Below are 21250 nucleotides of genomic sequence, written 5' to 3' on the forward strand. Positions count from 1 at the left end.
GGGTCCCCCCTATATTGAGCCGGGTTCTGCTCGAGGTTTCTTCCCTGTTAAAAGGGTGTTTTCCTTGCCACTGTCGCCTTTGGGCTTGCTCTGGGGGTCAGGCATATGGGTTCTGTAAAGCGTCTTGAGACGATTTGACTGTAATTGACGCTATATAAATAAAATTGAATTGAATTGAATTGAATATATTTTCATTCAGTTAAATTTATAAGTGTTATTAAATGATTAACAATTAATCACTTTTAATTAGAAAATGAGGCCTCTCAGACCTTATTTAGGTTTTCTGGGTATTTACAACTCGAAAGAACCTTGGTCTAGAAGAAAAATTACAGTAATATGAACAGTGATGGACACTTTTTGTATTCGATGGCTACACTTAATGCATTTGATCTAAAACCATCATTAAAACAAAGAAAGAAACGCCAAGTTCTGTTGCTTGAACAAATCCCAAGTGTGCTCCTTCCCTGGCTAATAAAGTAAAACGGTAAAGTGCAAATCAAACCTCTTTGCTCCTGGGATTCATCGGAAATAGCTAATCAAAACTGATAAATAATCAATGTGCCATAATACTATAAAAACATAGTATTATGGCACATTTTTCAGCTAAAATCGCTCAGCCCTAGGGGAAAAAAACACCCAAGTTCTAACCCAGAAGACATCACCCCCTATCTTACATGTGAATCCAGGTAATGCTGGAGCATATTTTTGGGGGAATAGAGATATCTGACCTACTTTATTCTAAACCACTTTATCTGACTGCTGCTCTGAGCAGAATCAGATAAGCAGCACAAAATGAATAGATGGATAGATGAGTAAATTCTGCCAAATGCCATAACCGATGCGAAGAAATGATCGTCTCCTATCTCTTGACGTGTGTTCTGAATGTCCATTCCCAGCAGAAATTGAAGTTTTCACCTAATCTGAACCAAGTGTAGCCTCATTTTGTGGGGTTAAACTTATCTCAACTGAAAATGTTAATTTTGCTGATAACTTTGTGGACCTTGTTGGACAAACTTTGCAAATTGCTCGACAGTGTTGATAAAAAGATGGACAAAAGTTTATAAATCGAACCCATCTCACAGTTATGAAGCTCTGACTGAAAGCGAGTTTTAGAGAGGAAAGATTTTCCCTCTGTGGGTTTTCATTGTTCATGCAAACAGGAATTTATGAGTAGTAAAGTTAGAGCCACAATGAAGCCAAACTTTTGAACATACAGATTTTGAAAGTTGAGACTTTAACAAACCAAATGGCGTTACTAGAGCATGAATCAGTGCAAGTTCAGGTTGAAAAGGTCAAATCAAGCCAAAAATGTACTCAACTTGGTTGTCATCTTTGAGAAATATCCAAATAAAACCCAGAATTCACAAGCAGCTTTCACTATTTGACAGCAGAAAGATGGATGGTTCCACGTTCTATCAAGTCTCATCTTGAATTAGCATCTTTAGTTTTGGTTGTCCTTTTGGGTTTTTTTTGGTTAATATTTTGTAAAAAGACAAGAAATAATTCATAACAGGGATGAATTTATACCAATTTGATAATGCTATTGGATTTTACAAACATTCAAAGTATTGCAGACATTTTAGTAACCTCAGTACGGGCATTCAGAGTCCTCTGTGGGCACAACATATTTTCTAAACTCCAAAGCACAAATTTATTTGGCATTTCTGCACTTGCGAGACAACTGATGGTTTATACCATTGGTGTAAGACATCTTGGTACATGCACAAAAGCCACACTGTAGTAAGTGCAAATGCGCGATGTTAGAACTTTTTTCGATGCCCGTTACGAAAAGAAAACACATAATTCATATTTTTCATGACTAATTTACGAGAGGTCTAATAAAACATGCATTACCATTCCAAAGTTTGGTTGTCGCTTAGAAATATCTTTTTGAAGGAAGGGAGTTTTTTTCATTGAAGATGACATTAAATGAATGATAAATCCAGTCCAGACATTGTTAATGTGGTAAATGACTGTTGTAGCTGGAAACGGCTGGTTTTTAATGGAATATCTCCATAGGGGTAAAGAGGAACATTTCCAGCAACCATCACTCCTGTGTTCTAATGCTACATTGTGTTAGCTAATGGTGTTGAAAGGCTCATTGGTGATTAGAAAACACTATGTGCAGTTATGTTAGCACATGGATAAAAGTGTGAGTTTTCATGGAGGAGATTAAATTGTCTGGGGGATCCCAAACTTTTGAAGCATAAATTACTCAGATTTAAGTGCATACTGAGGAAAAAGAAGCTTTGGTTGTGAAAAGAAATATAACATCAGTTGAGTGGAGATATCTCGCCATGAAACCACCAACTAACTTATTTAAAACTATTTTGATGCCTTTGCCAAAGTTACGCCACTTCAGAATCTTTCTAAACACCAGTTGCTTAACAAGTCGTACATAATAGCATCACACACCTATTTCCTTAAGTTGCCAACCCATAGTTGCAAGAAAAATGGAAGGCACAAGTTAAAATTAAGCTGTCACAAGTGGAATATCATGGAGCTACAATAGACTCAAAGTCTAACAGGACATTTGCGCTCTACAAAAGTCTTACTCTCCACAACAAGTGGACCAGGCTGCAGTGTGTTGGTGATTTAAAACCATTCCATATAACCGTTTCTTTCATGCTGCAATATAAAAAAAATAAACATCACAATGTCAGTTTTGTCCATTATCTTGAATCCTTAGTTTGAACATTGAATATTTTCCTGATAAAGTCCTGCTCACCATCACCACACAGTCAACAATCTTCTCTCTGAAGTATTCTTACACATAAACCAGACACTCAGAATACTATCTTGAAGCTTTAATCTGGTATTTTTCTTCTATCTCCACTTGCATTTGATGATTTCCATTAACAGACTGAGCCTTTGTGTGTTTTTTTTCACCCTAAAATATGGAGAAAGATCAGAAGCAATTGTACATGAAAGCAAAAACACTTGTTTCAAACGTGTACTTTGGTGCATCGCAGGGTGTAAAACACAGATTTGCAGAAGTAAAATCACAGAAATTGGTGAGCAGACGGATAATACATCACCCGCAGCTCCAACTGCTCTTTCACACCAGACAGTTTTTGAATGTAAAGAGGGAGAATAGCACGACAACGCAGATTAAAACACAAATTGGAACCAGGAGGAGCTCATTCAAGTGCTGGCTGATCTTTGTGTAGCGGCTCCTTCATCCTTTTACCAAAACCTCTGCTTCACAATCACCTACCACACTCTTAAGTTAGCACCCGCCCACGAAAACACCCCCAACTCTTCTGCTCTCCATCATTTCTTTTCTGCCAATCAAAGGATCTGGGTCACGCCGGGAGTGTCTGTCAATCAAAGGCAGGGTCGAGCTTCAAACGTACATTAAACCACAATCACAGATGCAGGATCCGTCTCCACAAAGCTTTCATTCTGTTCTCAAGCAGAGGTCAAGGGCACACACTGCTGCCGCAATACTAAAAACATCTCTGCATGCTATCAAACAGTAGAATCCATTTCTATGCAGCACTCAACCCAGCAATGATCCCCCGTGTTTTAAGCCTCCACTTTCATTTTAAATTCATGCACCACACGATCCATTACCAACAAATTATTATTTACACATTCTGTACAGCTGGCAACCTCTAGTCGGGCAGCGCTCGTTTTTAAACTAAGATAAACTTTAATTAACCACCACTAATGCCAAAAAAATAAAATGTAATTTTCCACTGCAATCAACAGTTATTGGAGAGTAAATAAAGAGTTTATGAAAGCTGGAAAAGGCACAGGAAGGGAAAAAAGCCAGCAAAACACAAAGAGGGTCAGTTTCTTTCAGTAAGCTGGAGGTCTGGTGTGGAGCCAATCGAACTTTTATACATAGAATAAAGACATGGAGCATTATTGTCTTGTGTCGGATCCAGAAAAGTTGCCACAAAGTTGGCAACTAGTGTAGACGAGACTGACAAAGCTACTACAGGCAAAGCTGTTGCAAATAATAATAATAACTCTCAAACACTGGTGGAATAACAGACTTGATAATGAAATGTCTGTTAATTCTGATTATCAGGCTTCAAAAAGACTGTTCCGATTCCCGGCAGCCTTAAACCTTCTTTCTGACTCTGTTTTATGCATACAAACTGATGACGTTGCATTGCTAGATCTATCTCAGCACAGTGTCAATGCTACAGAATGGTATGACCGCACCTAATTGTAAAAACACTCTGACTCGTTTGTATTTCTTTAATCCAATCATGTCAAACACTGGGCCCAGGATACAGCGATGGTGCTCTTGAAAAACAGACTTGGGGATCGTCTTGGTAGATGAGCACCCTCAAAAACATGTCTGATTCATGAAAAGAACCAAGCGGTTCTGGCTTACTGTGCAAAATACTCAGTAGAACTTGTCATTTTCAGTTATGCAATTACTGGAATCTTTGAACATTTCAACCTGAAGTTTAAATTCGGTGAGTCAGACATCACAATCATCTTGGGCGTCACTAAGCCCACGATGCAGTGACGATACCTCTGCAAAAGAGCGTCACAGGGATCGTCTTGATAAGCGAGTACCCCTCAAAAAAATGTCTGATTCTGAAAAAGAACCAAGCAGGCCTGGCTTACTGTGCAAAATACTCTGTAAAACTTCATATTGTCAGCACAAAGACTGCTGCTATGAGGTTGTTGCTTCCCGTAGTTACTGGCATTTTGAAAAGTTGTACTTTTAAGTCTACAGCTGGTGATTTAGACAAGACTGACAATCATCTTGGGTGGCAACAAGCCCAGACTGCAGTGATGGTGCCCCTCTTGGTGAAACACTTGGTGAGCGCTCTTTGAAACTGACACTAAAAGAACCAAGTAGGTCTGCTTTACTGTACATCATCCTGAGTAAAAAAAATTCCTTTTCAGCATGTAGGTGGGGTTGTTGCTATGAGGCTGTAGTTACTAGGATTTTTAAAAAGGTGTACTTGAAATCTACATCTGGTGAGTCTGACAACAATCATGTGCCTTGGGTGGCATTAAGCCCAGGATGCAGTGATGGTACCCCTATCAAACAGACTGTTGGGATTGTCTTGGTAGGTGAGCACTGTCATTAAAAGTACAAATTTACCAAAATAAACAAGCAGGTCTTACTTACTGCACAAAATCCTCAGCAAAACTTGCAATTTTCAGCATGTAGGTTGCTGCTATGAGGCTGCTGTTACAAGGATTATGAAAATTTGTACCTAAAGTCTACATTTGGAGAGTCAGACAACGACGACAACTGCCTTGGGCGGCACCAAGCCCAGGTTTCAGTGATGATACCAAAGAAAAATAGTGACTCGGGATTCGGTTTGGTAGGCAACCACTCTAATTAAAGGGGCTAATTTACCAAAAGAAACAAGCAGGCCTGACTTACTGCACAAAAGTCTAAGCAAAACGTGCCGTTGCTGCTATGAGGCTGTACTTACTGGAATATTTAAAAATTTGCACTTGAAGCTTACATCTGGAGAATCAGAAAACAACTACAGCAGTTTTGGGCAGCACTAAGCAGCCCAGGATGCAGCGATGGTGCCCTGCAAAACAGTGACTGGGGGATCGTCTTGGTGTGATTTTGAAAACTTGTACCTGAAGTCTACATCCGGTGAGTCTGACTATGAGCAGGCAGGCCATTCTGTATTCTGTGTACTTCGCTAACACTTGCTAGCAGCCCTGTGTTTCCTCCTGTGCTTTGTCTGCCGACTGTGAGTTTGACACGCTTTCAATCAATGACGCACAAAAACAGTTGGAAATCTCCAGATATCCTGTTTTACATATGCCTACTGTTCTCGACACAGTTCAGGAATAATCAGATTATCCTGTAAAAAAGTCAATCCACAGGAGCTCTGTTTATCTTTTGTTTTCGAATTAAAGGCAACCGAAAGACTCGCAACGAATGGTCTTAAGCTTGAAGCCCAGCCTCTAATCAAATCTACGATGTTTATTGATTACTGAATGCAAACATAGCAACACTATAGATTGTATTTAAAAGATGAATCAAGTCCTTCTGGTCTGAAAAGTTAAGTTAACATGCATTCTCTACAACAACCAGCAGGTGGCGACTCCTCTGGTTAGAAAATTTTGCCAATTGTATAAAAGTCTATGAAAAAATATACCTACTACTCACTTGATTACTTACATCAGTAAACATTTTTCTATTGACTTTATGATATCAACCACTAGTTTGAAGACTGTTTGAATATAGCATGTTGTTAGATTTGTAAGGTTTGCTCTCATTACGAGAAAAATAGATGATAAAAATAGCTAGTACGCTATGTCCTCAGGTTCTCCAGCCACATCCACCTCACGTTTTTTTTTTATGTCTGATCTCAAAAGACCAACATGAAGACTTCAGGCTTCAAAACTGTAGCTAACAAGCCATTGGATGATGCCTCAAAACATAAATAAATAAAACACAAATGATTTAAAATAATAGGTGTCACTAATGGTACTTAGACAAGAGGAACAAGCGGCCTTTAGTTAACATTTTAGTCAACATTTAGCAGTAGTAGAAGTATAGAGTGCATGACACAAGAAAGAGACATGATTTATCAAAGATTAGTCTCATTACAAACCTGGCAGTAATTCTTGGTAAATCAAGGTTACCATTTTCTTGTAACTTGTGTAAATGTGTTTTTTTGGTCGTATCTTCACTGCAAGACAAGCGCACTTTCAACGAGATGTTTTAGCTTTCGTTTTCAACAAACCCTTAGAGAAACCACCAAGCACGTGTGAAACTCCCCGCTATTGTTTATTTTTATGATATAGTTGCCTCTTGGTTGATGAAGCTTTCTCTGCTGGCTGTTCAGTGCCAACATTTAGTGCCTCGGGCTGCTTAAAGCTGTTTTTTCATGAAAACAGCTCAATTTCTCTTTCCCCCCACAAACTCTACAAAGAGTCACCCGGCAACAAATAATCGACTGTGGACAAGGGCACGGTAGTCGCATGATTGGACATGATTACCTCACAGTGCAAAGCATAAAGGAGAAAAATGGTGAAATCACTGGGCCAACCTTTGCCTCATCATTCGTGGTTTCGCAGGAATTTATCAACATTCAAGGACATTTTTGCCCCGAGTCCAGTCAAGGTTCACATTAATTATGGAGCTCTCACCAAACTCCTTGTACTCAACAAAGGAACAACGAGGTGGGATGGCAGCTAATTAATGTGTGGAGGTCAACAAACATTCATACAAAGACATGTATCACTGCACTGTAGAAAGGGATTTTTTAAAATTAATTCAATAATAACAATTTACTGTTACATTGCACATTTCCCCAGTGTTGTTGAATTACAGATAATATATAAAAACCTTATTTTACACGTTAACATGTTCAAAATCGAGCCAAAAAATGGATATAATGTCCATATCAATTAGTATTTTTAGAAATTGTCATTTCTTTCACCTAAGTTTGACCTATAATGACATTATTTTTAATGTATTTAAATCAGATTTTTTTTGATAATTTGCAGATGTTTACTGTTATTTGAAGGAAAGAACCAACACATTCACAATTCAAAAAACGGTAGAAAAGAAAAAAAATTAACTGTTATTTTACAGATTTTCCCTTTTTGTTCAATTACAGATAACATTGAGAAAAATTACAGAAAAAATAATTATTTCAGAAGTTAAAATGTTGAAAAACAGGCCAAAACTGGGAACACTGTCCACATTAAAAGTCCTTGCAATTTTAAAGCAACGTTTTAACCTTGAATCTGAAAAAGTACATTGTTAATATACATGTTTGCTATTAGTTGGAAGAAAAGAAAATGTATATTAAGCATTTAAAAATCTACATAAATTGTATTTAAATTAAACAGGAAAAAACTGAAAGTCTTTTTGGTTGTTTCTCTATTTTTCTGTTTTAAATACATATATTTTTTTCTTCAAATATTAGCAAACATTTGCAAACCAAGAAATACTGTATTGCTCAAAACTGTAAAAATGACTGCAAGTATCTACGAAACAATGTAATTTAAGTTGAAATACTGTACAAAAACAACAAAATCCCTATTAGAAAACATTTTTTTAAGTGGACAGTTTTTATCTGTTTGTATTTTTTTGGTCAACATATAAATTGACCGAAAAGTTTTTTTCCTGTGATTTTTCTAAATATCTGTTGCTTAACAAAACAGAGATGATCTCTAAAATGACTTTTTAATATGTACTTTTTAAAATTCAAATACAGTAAAAAGTGTAATTTAAGGTCAAACATTGACTAACATTGATGTTTACATCAAATGTCATGCATGTCTGTACACTGTGAAAAAAAATGGAAAAAACCCAGAAAATCTTGCAGCAAGAGAGACGTTCAAAATCATGGAATACTGTATCGTTCAAAAATGGCAAAAATGACTGCAAATATCTGCAAAATCATTTAGAATTCATTTTTTGCTGGATTTAAACACGGTAAAACAGTGCAATGTAAGTTAACACACACACACAAAAAGACCTAATTCTTATACTAAAAGTATATATATGTTTAAGAGGACGGCTTTGTATTTTTCAGTCAGCTGAGAAATTGACTTAAAAGTGTATTTTGTTCCTGCGATTTTTCTAAACAAGACGGCAAATCTGTAAAATAACTACTATACATATGAATAAATACTGTACATGTAAATATATTTTCAATTCCTAATATACTTCTTTTTTCTTTTAAATATTAGCAAACATCTGAAAATCAATGTCACTCAATTCATAAGTTAAATAAAATACAAAAAAACTGTTCATTTATAAATCCAGCATATAAATGAAATATATGTAGATTTTATATTTAAATAGAGTAAAAATAGCACCATCAAGGTAAAACAGCATTAAAAAAACAACTACTAGTGATAAAAACACTGATTTTTTTACTGTTTAACAAACAGACTGACTTCATGGCTTCATCACCCTGTGGGTCTGTGAGGCGCTGCTTCCTACACAATAATTCCCATAACTCACTGTGGGACTCGTTTTGTGACTCAGAAACAAACATCCATCATCACCTGCCTCGTCACACAGCTAACTGTCCATCTGTTAGTGCACTCATCCATCCATCAATCAATCCGCCCTCCCTCCGCCGTCACACATTTATTTTTCCGTGCCTTTGGCCCAAAGTCTGAGCGTTTACGAGTCCATCGGTCTGGCTGTCGACCCGTCCTTTAATGATCCCCTCCATTTATCTATCTGTCCACAGAGCACCCATTTGTTCTGTTGACAAGTAAAACCAAAAGACCCTAATAGAACCGGACCACAGCACGTGTACCTTAAAGAGAGCCTGCTCCTCTGTGTTTAGTGTGTTTATGTGTTTCCCGTTTACTTGTGATTACAGTGAAATTTAACAGATTTAATTTATGGCAGCTCAACTCTCCTGGACTAAAAAAACACAATAATCTATTCAATTATAAACAGATTCCATCTTTTCATTTCCTCTGCTTGAATTAAAGAGCAGATATGGGATGGAAAAGCTCCATTAAGACAAAAGTACTTCTAAAAGAGGAATATTTTCATATCCACAACGTTTTAATATTCTGTTGGAGCGTTCTGATAACATTCAGCGACCTAAAACAAAGAGAAATATTTAGAGAACACTGAGTGGAAGTTGAAGAAATTTCAGGGAGGCGTCCACACTCATGAAAGAAAATGAGAAATATTCTGAATAAATGTTTGGAGGAGAATTAATTCTGACAGAGCAGTTTAAACCTGTAAAATTATTTGTTTAAACACTTTTTAAATTGTTAATATGCATTTTCTCTTTTAAATATTAGCAAACATCTGGAAATTATTATTCTATTAAATTAATTATTAGATATATTTAAGGTTAAACACTGATTAGCACTGATCACACAGAAAACTGTAAAAAAAAAGAAAAAAGAATATTTGTAAAAAAAATATTTTTTATGAAGACAGTTTTCTTTTTATTTTTTTAACATATAAACTGACTGAAAATGTATTCTTTCCTGTGGTTTTTCTTAATATAGCAGAGAAAATCTGCAAAATAACATTTTTATATATTTTTTAATCATTTTTCAAATCTAAACATACAGTGCTTTGTGTTTTGAATGTTAAACATCTATAAACTGAGAATATATAAGTCATTGTTAAAAATTCAAATCCAGTAAAAATAGGAGTAGAACTTGAAGTAACTTCAGGGAAACGTCCACAAACATTCATGAAAGAAATATTCTGAATAAATGTTTGGAGGAGAACTAATTCTGACAAAGTCGTTTATTATCAGCCACTAATGCAGGTCAGACTCCAGACCTGTTTGTGTTTTTGCTTTTCTGGATTCAGATTTGGACCGTATTACTAACAGTTTATTAAAGCTAAAGACCTCAGACTAGAGGAGGTGATCTTAATCTGACTTATTTTATTTTTCACCATAAACATGTTAAATTATGACGACTCCCTCAGTAGTCATTTAATTTAAATAAGGAGAGGCTGGAATAGAATACAAGGCATGCCTGAATTTTACTCATTTATGTATTTACTTATTATTTACTTATTTTTCTACTTATTTATTTACCGATTTATTTATTTACTGATTTATTTATTTACCGATTTATTTATTGATTGATTTATCTATGTACTAATTTATTTATTTCTTGACTTAATTACTTAACTATTTACTTATTTGCTCATTTATTTACTCACTGACTTATTGATTTATTTACCTATTTATTTATTGACTTGTTTATTTATTTATTGACTTACTAACTTACTTATTTACTGACTGTTACTTACTTGCTAATTTAAATTATTTACGAATTTGACTGATTTATTCATTACTTAGCTGGTTGTCATTTTTCAGACCATATGTGTTGATAACTGGATGTTTACTGTGTAAATAAATTCCTGTCTACTGAGGATCTCTGTCACCAATATGTCTTTTATTATATTATTTACATTAACACATAGTATAAATAATATTATACTATTATTACCGCTATATGTTTCATATTTATTTATAAATGATAACTAAAATGAGTTAAAAAAGTCATTTCTTAGCATCTGTGCAGCCCTCTTCATCACTGTGTTCATAGAAACAATGACGACTCCTAAAGAAATTATTTCTGTACGTAGAAAAGACATTTTTATAAATTTCAAACCTCATATTTGGTGATTGTGATGTAATGATTGGATGCAAACTAAAGAAATGTCCAGATTTGCTGCCGTTATGAACACAGCTGTTTTACTGGGACGTTCAGGCGTTTAGAGATTATTGGAAATTGTGAATTTTAGGCTTCAAGTAAAGAAAAGTGTGAAGGAATCCTGTTGCTACAAGCTTGAAATGAGCTAATCTGATTTTATTTCACTATTTAAATGCTCTCTTTGCAACTGTAATGAACTTAGAAAAGCAGTTTGTGCACAGAACAGGGTCACTAAAGCAGAATATCACTGATTTTCATCCAAAACGTGGAGGGCAGCGGGATATTTTCACCAGCATTACAAACAGGAGAAGTCATTAGAAGTATCTAATGTCTTAAAATGCATGAGAGCAGCCAGTAAAAGGCCTGAAAACAAACATTTCCACTGGGATTCGTGTGTTTACATCCGCTGTGCTTCTTAATCTACTCGCCTGCGTTTGCATTTCGTCGATGTGAGAATAATTCCAAACGTCCTTCAACGTGTGTCGAGTGAAATACGACATTATTTCAAAGCGTAACCAACAAACACATTTGTTGTCTCAACAGTTTAACGGTGTATTCATGGGAAATGACTTTAAGGCAGAAATGACAGGTTTCAGAGCAGGACGAGTGCGTCGCTGCACGTCTAACTTCACTTGGAGATGCTGTTAATTTCCCCGGGCAGCTCGCCAAAATTAATCAATACACTGGGAATACTGCGTTCCCCGTCTTCCGTCTTCTTCTACTCGATTCAATTTGTTCTCATTAAAGACGATCCATTCTGCTCCTCGTCTTTCCTTCACTTAGCGTTACTCTTTCCTCTCGTATTAACGCTGATTTGTAAAGCAGTTATCTAACGCCACGGAGTTCTGACATGAACCCTGCAGGGTGAGGTGGTGTTAAATAAATAAAAATAAGACTAGCAATATAACCACAAACAGAGGAAAAATGACCCTAAGGAGATGCAAACTGACCATAAAGAGATGCAAAATGACTTCAAGGAGACCCAAAGTGACTTCAAGGAGACGCAAAATGACCAGAAAATGACACAAAATGACATCAGAGATTCAAAATGACTATAAAGAGACACAAAAACACAATCAAAAGATGAAAAAAGACCAAAAATAGATACAAAACGACCTAAAAGAGAATCAAAATGACCTAAAAGAGACTAAAAATAACCGTAAAGAGACACAAAATGACCATAATGTGACACAAAATGACCTAAAAGAGACATAAAAACACTGTCAAAAGATGAAAAAAGACCACAAATAGACACAAAATGAGCTAAAAGAGGCTCAAAACGACCATAAAGAGATATAAAACGACCATAAAGAGACGTTCAGTGTTCTGACAAGAACCCTGTGGATGAGGTGACATTAAATAAATAAAAAGGTAAATAAAATGTAAATAAAAAAGTTGGACTTACGTTGGCCCCAGCGGCCCGTTCGGGGGTTCAGGTAGTTCGGGTAGAGCCCGTTGGGTCGGTCCATTTTGGCCAGCAGCTTCCGGATGTGCATCACCTTAAATAAACGGCAGAAACATAAGTTTTAACCCAAAAAGAAAATATCTCCCCTTCCTTACTCATTCACGTTGTTTTATTTATGATCAAAATGTCTTTATTCCACGTCTTTTGTAAAAAAAAAAAAAAAAGGCCAAAAAAATAAACCGAACAAAACAGCTGATTAAAAAAAAGCGTTACAAAACCTTTAAAAAAAATATTTATGGCATGTTAACGGAATTTTAAACGGCATTTCAGCAGCTAAGTGTGAGGTTTTAGCAGTCCCTCCAGGATTTCGCGGGCGTTTTTCGTGATCATTACGGCCGAAAATGCCTGAATTCGCGGCAGCTTTTCTAAAAAAACTGCGATAAAAGTTGCGATGTTTTAAGCTTATTTGTTGTGCTAAAATTGTGGGAGACAGTGACAATTGCTAAAAAGCTGCATTTTTTCCAGCTTGTAGAACACGTTTTGAAACTGTAATTGACAATATTTATTCCGAAATTAATTATTTAACGTTCCATCAAATTTCCACAAAAGCTGGCACACCATGGTGTGACATTAGCAGCAGCCAGATACTGGTTTAACATGACGTGACCTAACTATGCAGGGGGCGACAGGAATTGATGGGACTCAGAAACACCCCCACAATTTAATCAGTTGTTCTTTGTATCATTTCCGATACATCCACAGAGGTAGATTTGTTGTAGGATCACAATGATGTGATCGTCAGCAGGCCGCTGAGGTAGTGTTCACTTGTTGCCACGGTTACCGTGCCGCTATCAGACGCTGTGCCGCTACCTCAACGGGAAATCCTTAACAAATCCGTTGATCCAAACTTTAAGCCGCATCACTGCCGAAGTCTAATCACTTGGTCCTTGTGTCATTTCTGACCGACCCTGAAAACTTCATTTAAATCCCTGAGTCTGTTTTTCAGTGATGTTGGTAACAGAGGAAGGATTCACACACGCTGATCGTCACATAACTCCGCCGTGTTCTTTGGTGGAATAATTATTCTAATTTACCTTCATTCTTTCAGTGCTCTAACGGATCTGGATGCAACAGTTTCCATCATGGTGATTTGTCTGGTCTGCTGTCTGCTCATTTCAGCCGTTCTAATGTGTTTCTTTTTTTTTTTTTTTAAAAAGTGTATATCAATCGATTTTTTTTGTATTCCACCACAACACTGCATGGGTGTAAAACAGTTTAGCTCCGCTTTGGTGAAGAACATCAGTGAATTAATTGTTTATCACGGTCCTCAGCAGTAATTTTTGTTGGTAAATGAGAGACACTAGTATCGCACATGTCTGCATCTTCAAACCATAAACAGGAAGTGAATTCGGTGACGTATGTGCATTACGTTTGCGCTGGGAGCTGCTATGATTGGTGGAAATCACGGGAGGCGGGCCAAAATTGCGGGAAAGTTGTGGTGATTGGACAAAATTGCAAGGCTGTGCAAAATTGGCAGAGATTGGTTGATTTCGCGTGAATTCGCGCAATCGCAACATCGCAAATTCCTGGAGGGACTGTTTTAGGTTTCATCCAAAAATATTCTGAATTTTTGACGAGGTTCAAAATTGCAGAAAAAAATTATTTAAAATTATTTTAAAAAATATGACAGTAAGCCAAAAAAAAGCCCAGAAACTGCTTAGAGTTCTAACATATTCACCATTTTTATAGCTTTGAAAGACTCGCTCAGATTAAAATCCAAACTTTCACGGTGTTACCTTCTGGTAGTAGGCGGGGTTTCCTGTCAGGTAGGTCAGGTGAACAAACTCCATGTGCAGAGTTCCAAACTCGGCCAGGATGCTGCTGCCGGCCGACGCCCAGCCCCAGTTACGACCAACACCGCTGAGAGGAGGAGGAAGGGGTGAGGAGAGGGGGAGGAGAGGGGGAGGTGGATGTTATAGAGGCAGAAAAGTAAAAACAAGGAGGAGCGGGACAAGGAAACAAACACAGGTTAAATTCTACAAGCTCAGGTTAAGGCGGTAATAAAGGTTTTAACGACCAGAAAGCATCTGACAGGTTTTTCAAGTAAGGCCAGTGACTCAGCACAAAGTTTGGCAGCTGCTAAGATTTGTGGCTGTTAAGATCATATTTTTAGCCGCAGTTTGAAAAACGCTTCATTAAGTGGAACTCTGGGCGACGCCAAAGTAGTAAGTCATCAAGTCTGAAAAATACTTTAATCACTGAGTCGAGAGATCATAATATGGTTTAAGAAGTGCGACGCTGAAATGATTAGGGCCATTAGGGTTTCATTAAAAACTAGCTTCTACTTTAGCTTTTCTTTAATGTTTTACACATGCTAAGGAGCAGTTTTCAATAGCATTGATCAGCTGTTATTTGAGATGTAAACAACAGATAAGATGACCTTAAAGAGACACAAAATCACCTAAAAGAGCAGCAAAATGACCACAAAGACCCACAAAATGACCACAGAGACGCAAAATGATCAAGAGACACAAAATGACCAAAAAGACACGAAAAATGACCAAAAGAGACAGAAAATCACCTAAAACACTCAAAATAACCATAAAAAGACACAAAATAACCACAAAGAGTCCCAAAATTAACTCAAAGATCCAGAAAAAGATCACAAAGAAACAAACTGACCAGACAAAAAATGACATAAAATAGGCACAAAATGATCATACGGAGACACAAAATGGACCAAAACAGACACAAAATGACCACAAAAAGACAGAATGACTATAAAATGACACACAATGACCACAAAGAGAGCAAAAATCACCACAAAACAACTGCAAATAAACCTGAAATTACCATGAAGTCATTGCAAATGCCCACAAAAAGATGCAAAATGGTGACGAATTGCGATTTTTTTGGACCAATTCTCAATAAAATGTAACAAAAATCAAAAGCACAACTTTGGCTCTGATGCAGCTGCCTCACACATTTTCTTCTGACCAATAGCCTATAAAAGACTCAGGAATAAATGGTGATTTCTCTTTTAATTTGTCAAATTTAAAACATAAACAAAGACACATGAACCAAACCTTGTGTTGGAGTTTGTGTTACTCTAAATGTTAGTTCAGATTTTTACTTCAGACATATGTTGGTCCCAAACGTCACTTTTTGGCGTTTTCTTGATTACTAACCCAGATTGAAACACGCATTATTTGACCAACACAGCAATATTTACTTCTGATACCAAGTAGCAGGTGAAGTCATCCTAGTTTTTTTAAAGGTGTTCTGAGTCAAATATAAGCTTCTACAACATAAGATGCATGTGGAAATGCCTCAGTTTTTACATAAGTAGATTCCTGTGCAGCTTTAATTCCCTCGATCACAGTCGTTCCTGACGGGTTTTGCCGTATTCGTGAACACGTGGAACTGCGTTTTCTCTGGTGTGTGTTTGTCAGAAAGCACCTGGAAAATCAGAATCACCTTGAGTAAACCGAGGCCTTCTCTTGTGCTACGCATATCCTCAAGGAGCTGGAAATACCTGGAACAGGATGCTTATCTGAGCCTCACCGAGCCTCGCTGCTTAGCAACAAACTAGCCTCCAGGATTATTCACTTCGTTCTTTCACAGCCACCAATACGTAAATGTGAACTGATAACACAAACGGCAGGTGAGGGAGGTGAAATGTCGCCAGGCAAAGAACCACACAGTTTCCCTTCACAGGTACAATGAAACGACAAGAAAAGAACGGCAGCAGAGAGCGCTGAGCAGAAAGGGATGGAAATGATCACAGAGACACAAAAACACTACGAACAGATGCAAAATGACCACAAAGAGACACAAAAGAACTACAAAGAGATGGAAATTGATCACAAAACGACAAAATTACTGCAGAGACACAAAATGACCACAAAGAGACACCAAATAGATATAAAACAGCCACCAAGAAGGGTAAAATAGCCACATAGAGACATAAAATGAATGCAAAGAGACACAAATTAACCACAGAGACATGCTAAATGACCTCACAAATGCAAAACGATCAAAAAGAGACACAAAACTACCACAAAGTGACGCACAATGACCTTACAGAGACCCAAAATGACCACAAAGAGACATAAAATGTCCTAAAAGAGACACATAATGACCATAAGAAGACTCAGAATTACCACAAAGGGATGTACAATGACTTCAAAGAGATACAACATGACCATAAAGTCACAGGAAATAATCACAAAGAGACCCAAAATGAGGGGAGAGGGGATGAAGATGTTCTGGTAATGTTCCACTGCAGCTGGAATATGGACCAGTGTAACAAGCTGTAGGGAAACAGGGCGACGGCACGTTTCTAAAAGTTGAATTTAACATTTCTTTTCCGCTTTCTTTCTGCAGCCTGTTAAAAATACAAAATCTCCCTCAAACGGGCCCTCGGAGCCGCTCAGACCGACTCTTTCAGGTTAAAGTGGAGTGCAGCCACGTTGGGAGGAACACGAGGAGAAAACAAACGATGTGATAATCAGAGCGATGGAGGTGGAAGTTGTCCTGCCCTCGCAGCACAAACCCACACAGTCCTGTAATCAGGCAGAAGCAAACACCTGAGTGGGCGGACGGTGGACGTGTGGGAGCTTATAAAAAAACGTGAGATTATTACAAAACAAATATTGCAGAAGTGAACGTTTAACAGCATTCAGAGGTTGGATTTTATCTCGATGAGGAATGTGCAAGATTCTGAAAGCCTTGATGCTTCCAGGAGGAATGAAATGTGTTTGTTAGCGCGGCCTTGATCACTGTTAATGTGTGTATTATCCTGTTGTACAACTGCTGAGTTACAGACCTTCAGGTTAATCAAGGACCTGTACAGACAATAAAAGTCAAATATTAGTTGTGTATGTGCGCTGAAAACCACATATAGAATAATAATGTACCATATTTTTAGCCTGAAATCAACTGAAAAGTTGCCCCGGTGACTCTCTAACCAAATTAACTTCAGTCATATCGGTATATTGTGAAGAAAAATACAGCTATGAGAGTTTTGTGGTCACAGAAACAGTGGTGAACTTTGAATATATTTTTTCCTAAAGAGATCGAAGCCCGAAGCAGCTGTTTTATATGCAAAAGTTGATGCAAAATGACCACAAAATGACAACATTACTGAGAAGAGACACACAATGACCCTAAAGAGACACAAGGTAACACCAAACAGATATAAAACAGCCACCAAGAATGGCAAAATAGCCACATAGACACACAAAATGACCGCAAAGAGACACAAAATTACCACAGAGAGATGCTAAATTACCTCAAAAATGCAACACGACACAAAAGCATTACAAAGACACACAAAAGGTAGACCACCAAAGGGTCCAATTCGGCTGCAGGACGACTTTGTAAAGTGTAAAAATTACCGAGAAGACATTATCTGCAGATTGTAAATTAATAAAACCACAAATTTAAAATAATTGCTAGACAATGACAAGTTGTTTTGATCAGAAATTAAAATACTAGATTGCTCTATTGTAATTTTGTCTCATTTTTGCAAAATTTAGTCATGTTTTTGTTGTTTTTTGTCTTTTTCTGTCTGCTTCCTAACTTAGCCGCTAGCTGTTAGCATAGCCTCAGTCACTGTGAAAGAAGCCAATGTCTTGATTTGTAGACATGACTCAAGTCTGCTCAAGTTAATCTGATTTTAGAAAGATGCTATGGCGTTTCAGATAGCGTTAGCCTCAGGACAACAGACAGAGCTAACCTCTTAGCAATAGCTAGCAGTAGCATAGCATTGTCAGCACAATAAGCTCCAGGTGTACCATTTGGTAACACCGACATGTTAATTGTTGGGATCCAGAGCTACAAGAGACAGAGTAGACAAAATTATTTTATGTGTGATCGCCTAATCAATATACCGCTGATCATGGGGAAAAAATGCAAAATATATGTCCAAATAATCGACTGGAAAGGCAACTGGTCAATCCTTAATGTTTACAGAAAAACTGGACACTTCTAAAACCTCATCAGAACCGAGAAACTTCTACAAAATTGGAACTTTCTGCGAGGAAATGGCAGATTTAACTCATTTTTTTAGACAAGGAGGGTATATTTTTTTAGACTTGCAGGTTTCATCCATAGAAATATCAAATGTTTTGCTTTTCAGAATTTGTACGAACATTAGGTTAATATAAACTACCGTTCAAAAGTTTGGGGTCACCCAAGCAGTTTCATGTTTTCCATGAAAACTCACTTTTATCCATGTGCTAACATGACTGCACAAGGGTTTTCTAATCATCAATGAGCCTTTCAACACCATTAGCTAACACAATGTAGCATTAGAACACAGGAGTGATGGTTGCTGGAAATGTTCCTCTGTACCCCTATGGAGATATTCCATTAAAAATTTCCAGCTAGAATAGTCATTTACCATATTAACAATGTCTAGACTGGATTCATCATTCATTTAATGTGATCTTCGATGAAAAAAACTGCTTTTCTTTCGAAAACAATGACGCTTCTAAATGACCCCAAGCTTTTGAACGATACTGTACACTCCCTATCAAAAGTTTTGAGACACTTTCTCATTCAAATAAATTAGAACCCATCTCAAAACTTTTGACAGGGGGTGTACGTGTGAAATTTCCAGCCAAACTGATTATTTAGACTTTTTTAGATTATTACTATCGCTATTTTTGATTATCTCAAAAGAAGTTCAATTGAAATTGAAGTCTAGACTGGATTTCTGATTCATTAAATGTTATCTTCATTGAAAAAAAAAAACATTTCTCAGTGACCCCAAACTTTTGACTGGTAATGTAGACACACAGCTAAAATTGTTAAAGACACACCAGACTCTGGATTATTCTTGGTTGTTAGTCAACTGGCATTTCTGATTCTTCACTTTATATTCATGTCAGGTACGGTCCAAGATGTTATGGTGGTGTTTAAGTGGCAGTTACTAACCTCTTAAGGTTTACCATGGCCCAGGGAATCCCAGTCGGGGTGTTAAAAGCTGGAAGTAGCTTCTCGGCTAGCTGGACCGCCTTTAGTTTGAATACCTGTAAAGAAAAAAACAAAACAAGAAGGAGAGGGAGAGATGGTTTAGACTGGTTAACTTTAAAATTCTCTTTCATCGCGCTCACTTGGATTATTCCACAGTCCGTCAACTTTCCCCACTTAATATTCTCCTCGAAAACCTGACAAGCACACGCATAAAACAACTGCCAAGAGCCAAAACAAATGCAAGATGAAGGCGAAGAGAACAGAGTGAGACGTCAGGAGGACGACGATTGCTAAATGATAGCCACAAAGTGTCAGAGCCGAGCAGATTTATGGAGCAGAGGAGCCCTAATTTATGCAAAACCCCCTCCTTCAAATTGTACCACCGTAATATGAAATGTTGCAGAACACCACTGAGAGAAAAGCTTGGAGGTCAAACCACATCGACAGAGCAGAGCGACAGACCAAAGTACACAGTCAGAGCTGGATTTCCATTATCGTGACTGGCGTCTAATTTATACCGACTGATGCCGGGGAATGGACATGTGTTCGTTTTGAGATTACACAAGTTCTTGCACTCGTTTGACAGATGAAGGCTCTGAAAAAATTTGGCGCAGCCCTTGTTCTTTTTCTCGGTGTGCCAATCAAAGAGATAAAAGGAAGCTAAGGTTATTCTGCTGCTGCACTGGATGTGAGCGAACACAGAGCAGCCACAACATTAAAACCATCAGTCTAATGCCCTTTATGTCCTTCTGGTCCCACCTGAAAAAAGTTTAAACCCATTGGGGTTTTGACACGAGACTTCTGGGGGTATCTCAGGTCAAGTGGAACCTCTGTGGATTGGAATTGTTACACGGATTCTCGATCAGATCGGGATCTGGGGAGTTTTGGGGCCCGGTCAATGTCTAAAGCTCTTGGTCGTGTTCCTTTAGCTAAGCAGGTTTTTTTTTTTCTGTGTGACAGGTAAGGCTGGCCCCAACAGCAATTTTTGGGCTCCGGATATTCGGCCCCGATTCATGATGAATATCCGAATCGGATCGTTATGTATGACGGGGGGTGGGAGGGCGAGACAGAGGAAGGAATGAGCTGAATATTCGGATTGGATTGCATCGTCCGACAAGGAGATGACAAAGGAACGAGTCGAATACTGATCGAATGACATCGTCTGACGGGGGATGGAAGGGATCCGAATATTTGGATCTCCAAATAAATATTTGGATACCACTGTAACAACCGAATATTCAGATATTTAGGTCCAGCCCTAGTGGCAGGTCTTGTCTTCCTGTTTCTTATCAGATCTTATTTTATCTTGTTGTATCAAATCTTTTCCTATCTCAACATATTTCATTGTTTCTTATTGAATCTTATCTCATGGCATTGCATCTTGTAGTATGTTACTGCATCATACCTTATCTTATTTTGTCTTGTTGGATTGTATCATAGCATATAGTATCTCATTGTTAATCGTATCTTATCTTATGTTGTACTGAATGTTGTCATATAATACCTTATCATATCATAACATAGCATATCTTATTGTTTTTTATTGAACTTTATCTCATTGCATCGTTTCTTTTCATACGTACGATATCATAGATCATGGTTTCTTATCTTATTGTGTTGTATGGGAACATGTCATACCGTTTCTTATTGTGTCTTGCCTTATCGTAGCTTGTCGCACCGTATTGTATCATATCTTATCTATTGTGTCATATTGTCATATCGTAACACAACTTGGTTTTTTTTGTA

General features: G+C 37.4%; 1 protein-coding gene across 3 annotated transcripts in view; it reads right to left on the reverse strand.

The window, feature by feature from the left end:
• man1a2 (mannosidase, alpha, class 1A, member 2) overlaps positions 1-21250 on the reverse strand; it is a 207278-nt gene that overhangs the window by 28198 nt on the left and 157830 nt on the right. For all 3 annotated transcript variants that reach the window (XM_051959126.1, XM_051959128.1, XM_051959127.1), the window contains exons 7-9: positions 19466-19560; positions 14320-14443; positions 12524-12617 (exon numbers count right to left, since the gene is read on the reverse strand). In XM_051959126.1, the coding sequence (XP_051815086.1) occupies positions 12524-12617; positions 14320-14443; positions 19466-19560 (313 nt within the window). The remainder of the gene's footprint in view (positions 1-12523; positions 12618-14319; positions 14444-19465; positions 19561-21250) is intronic.

Source organism: Acanthochromis polyacanthus, chromosome 14 (assembly GCF_021347895.1).
Source record: "Acanthochromis polyacanthus isolate Apoly-LR-REF ecotype Palm Island chromosome 14, KAUST_Apoly_ChrSc, whole genome shotgun sequence".
Lineage (NCBI taxonomy): Eukaryota > Metazoa > Chordata > Actinopteri > Pomacentridae > Acanthochromis > Acanthochromis polyacanthus.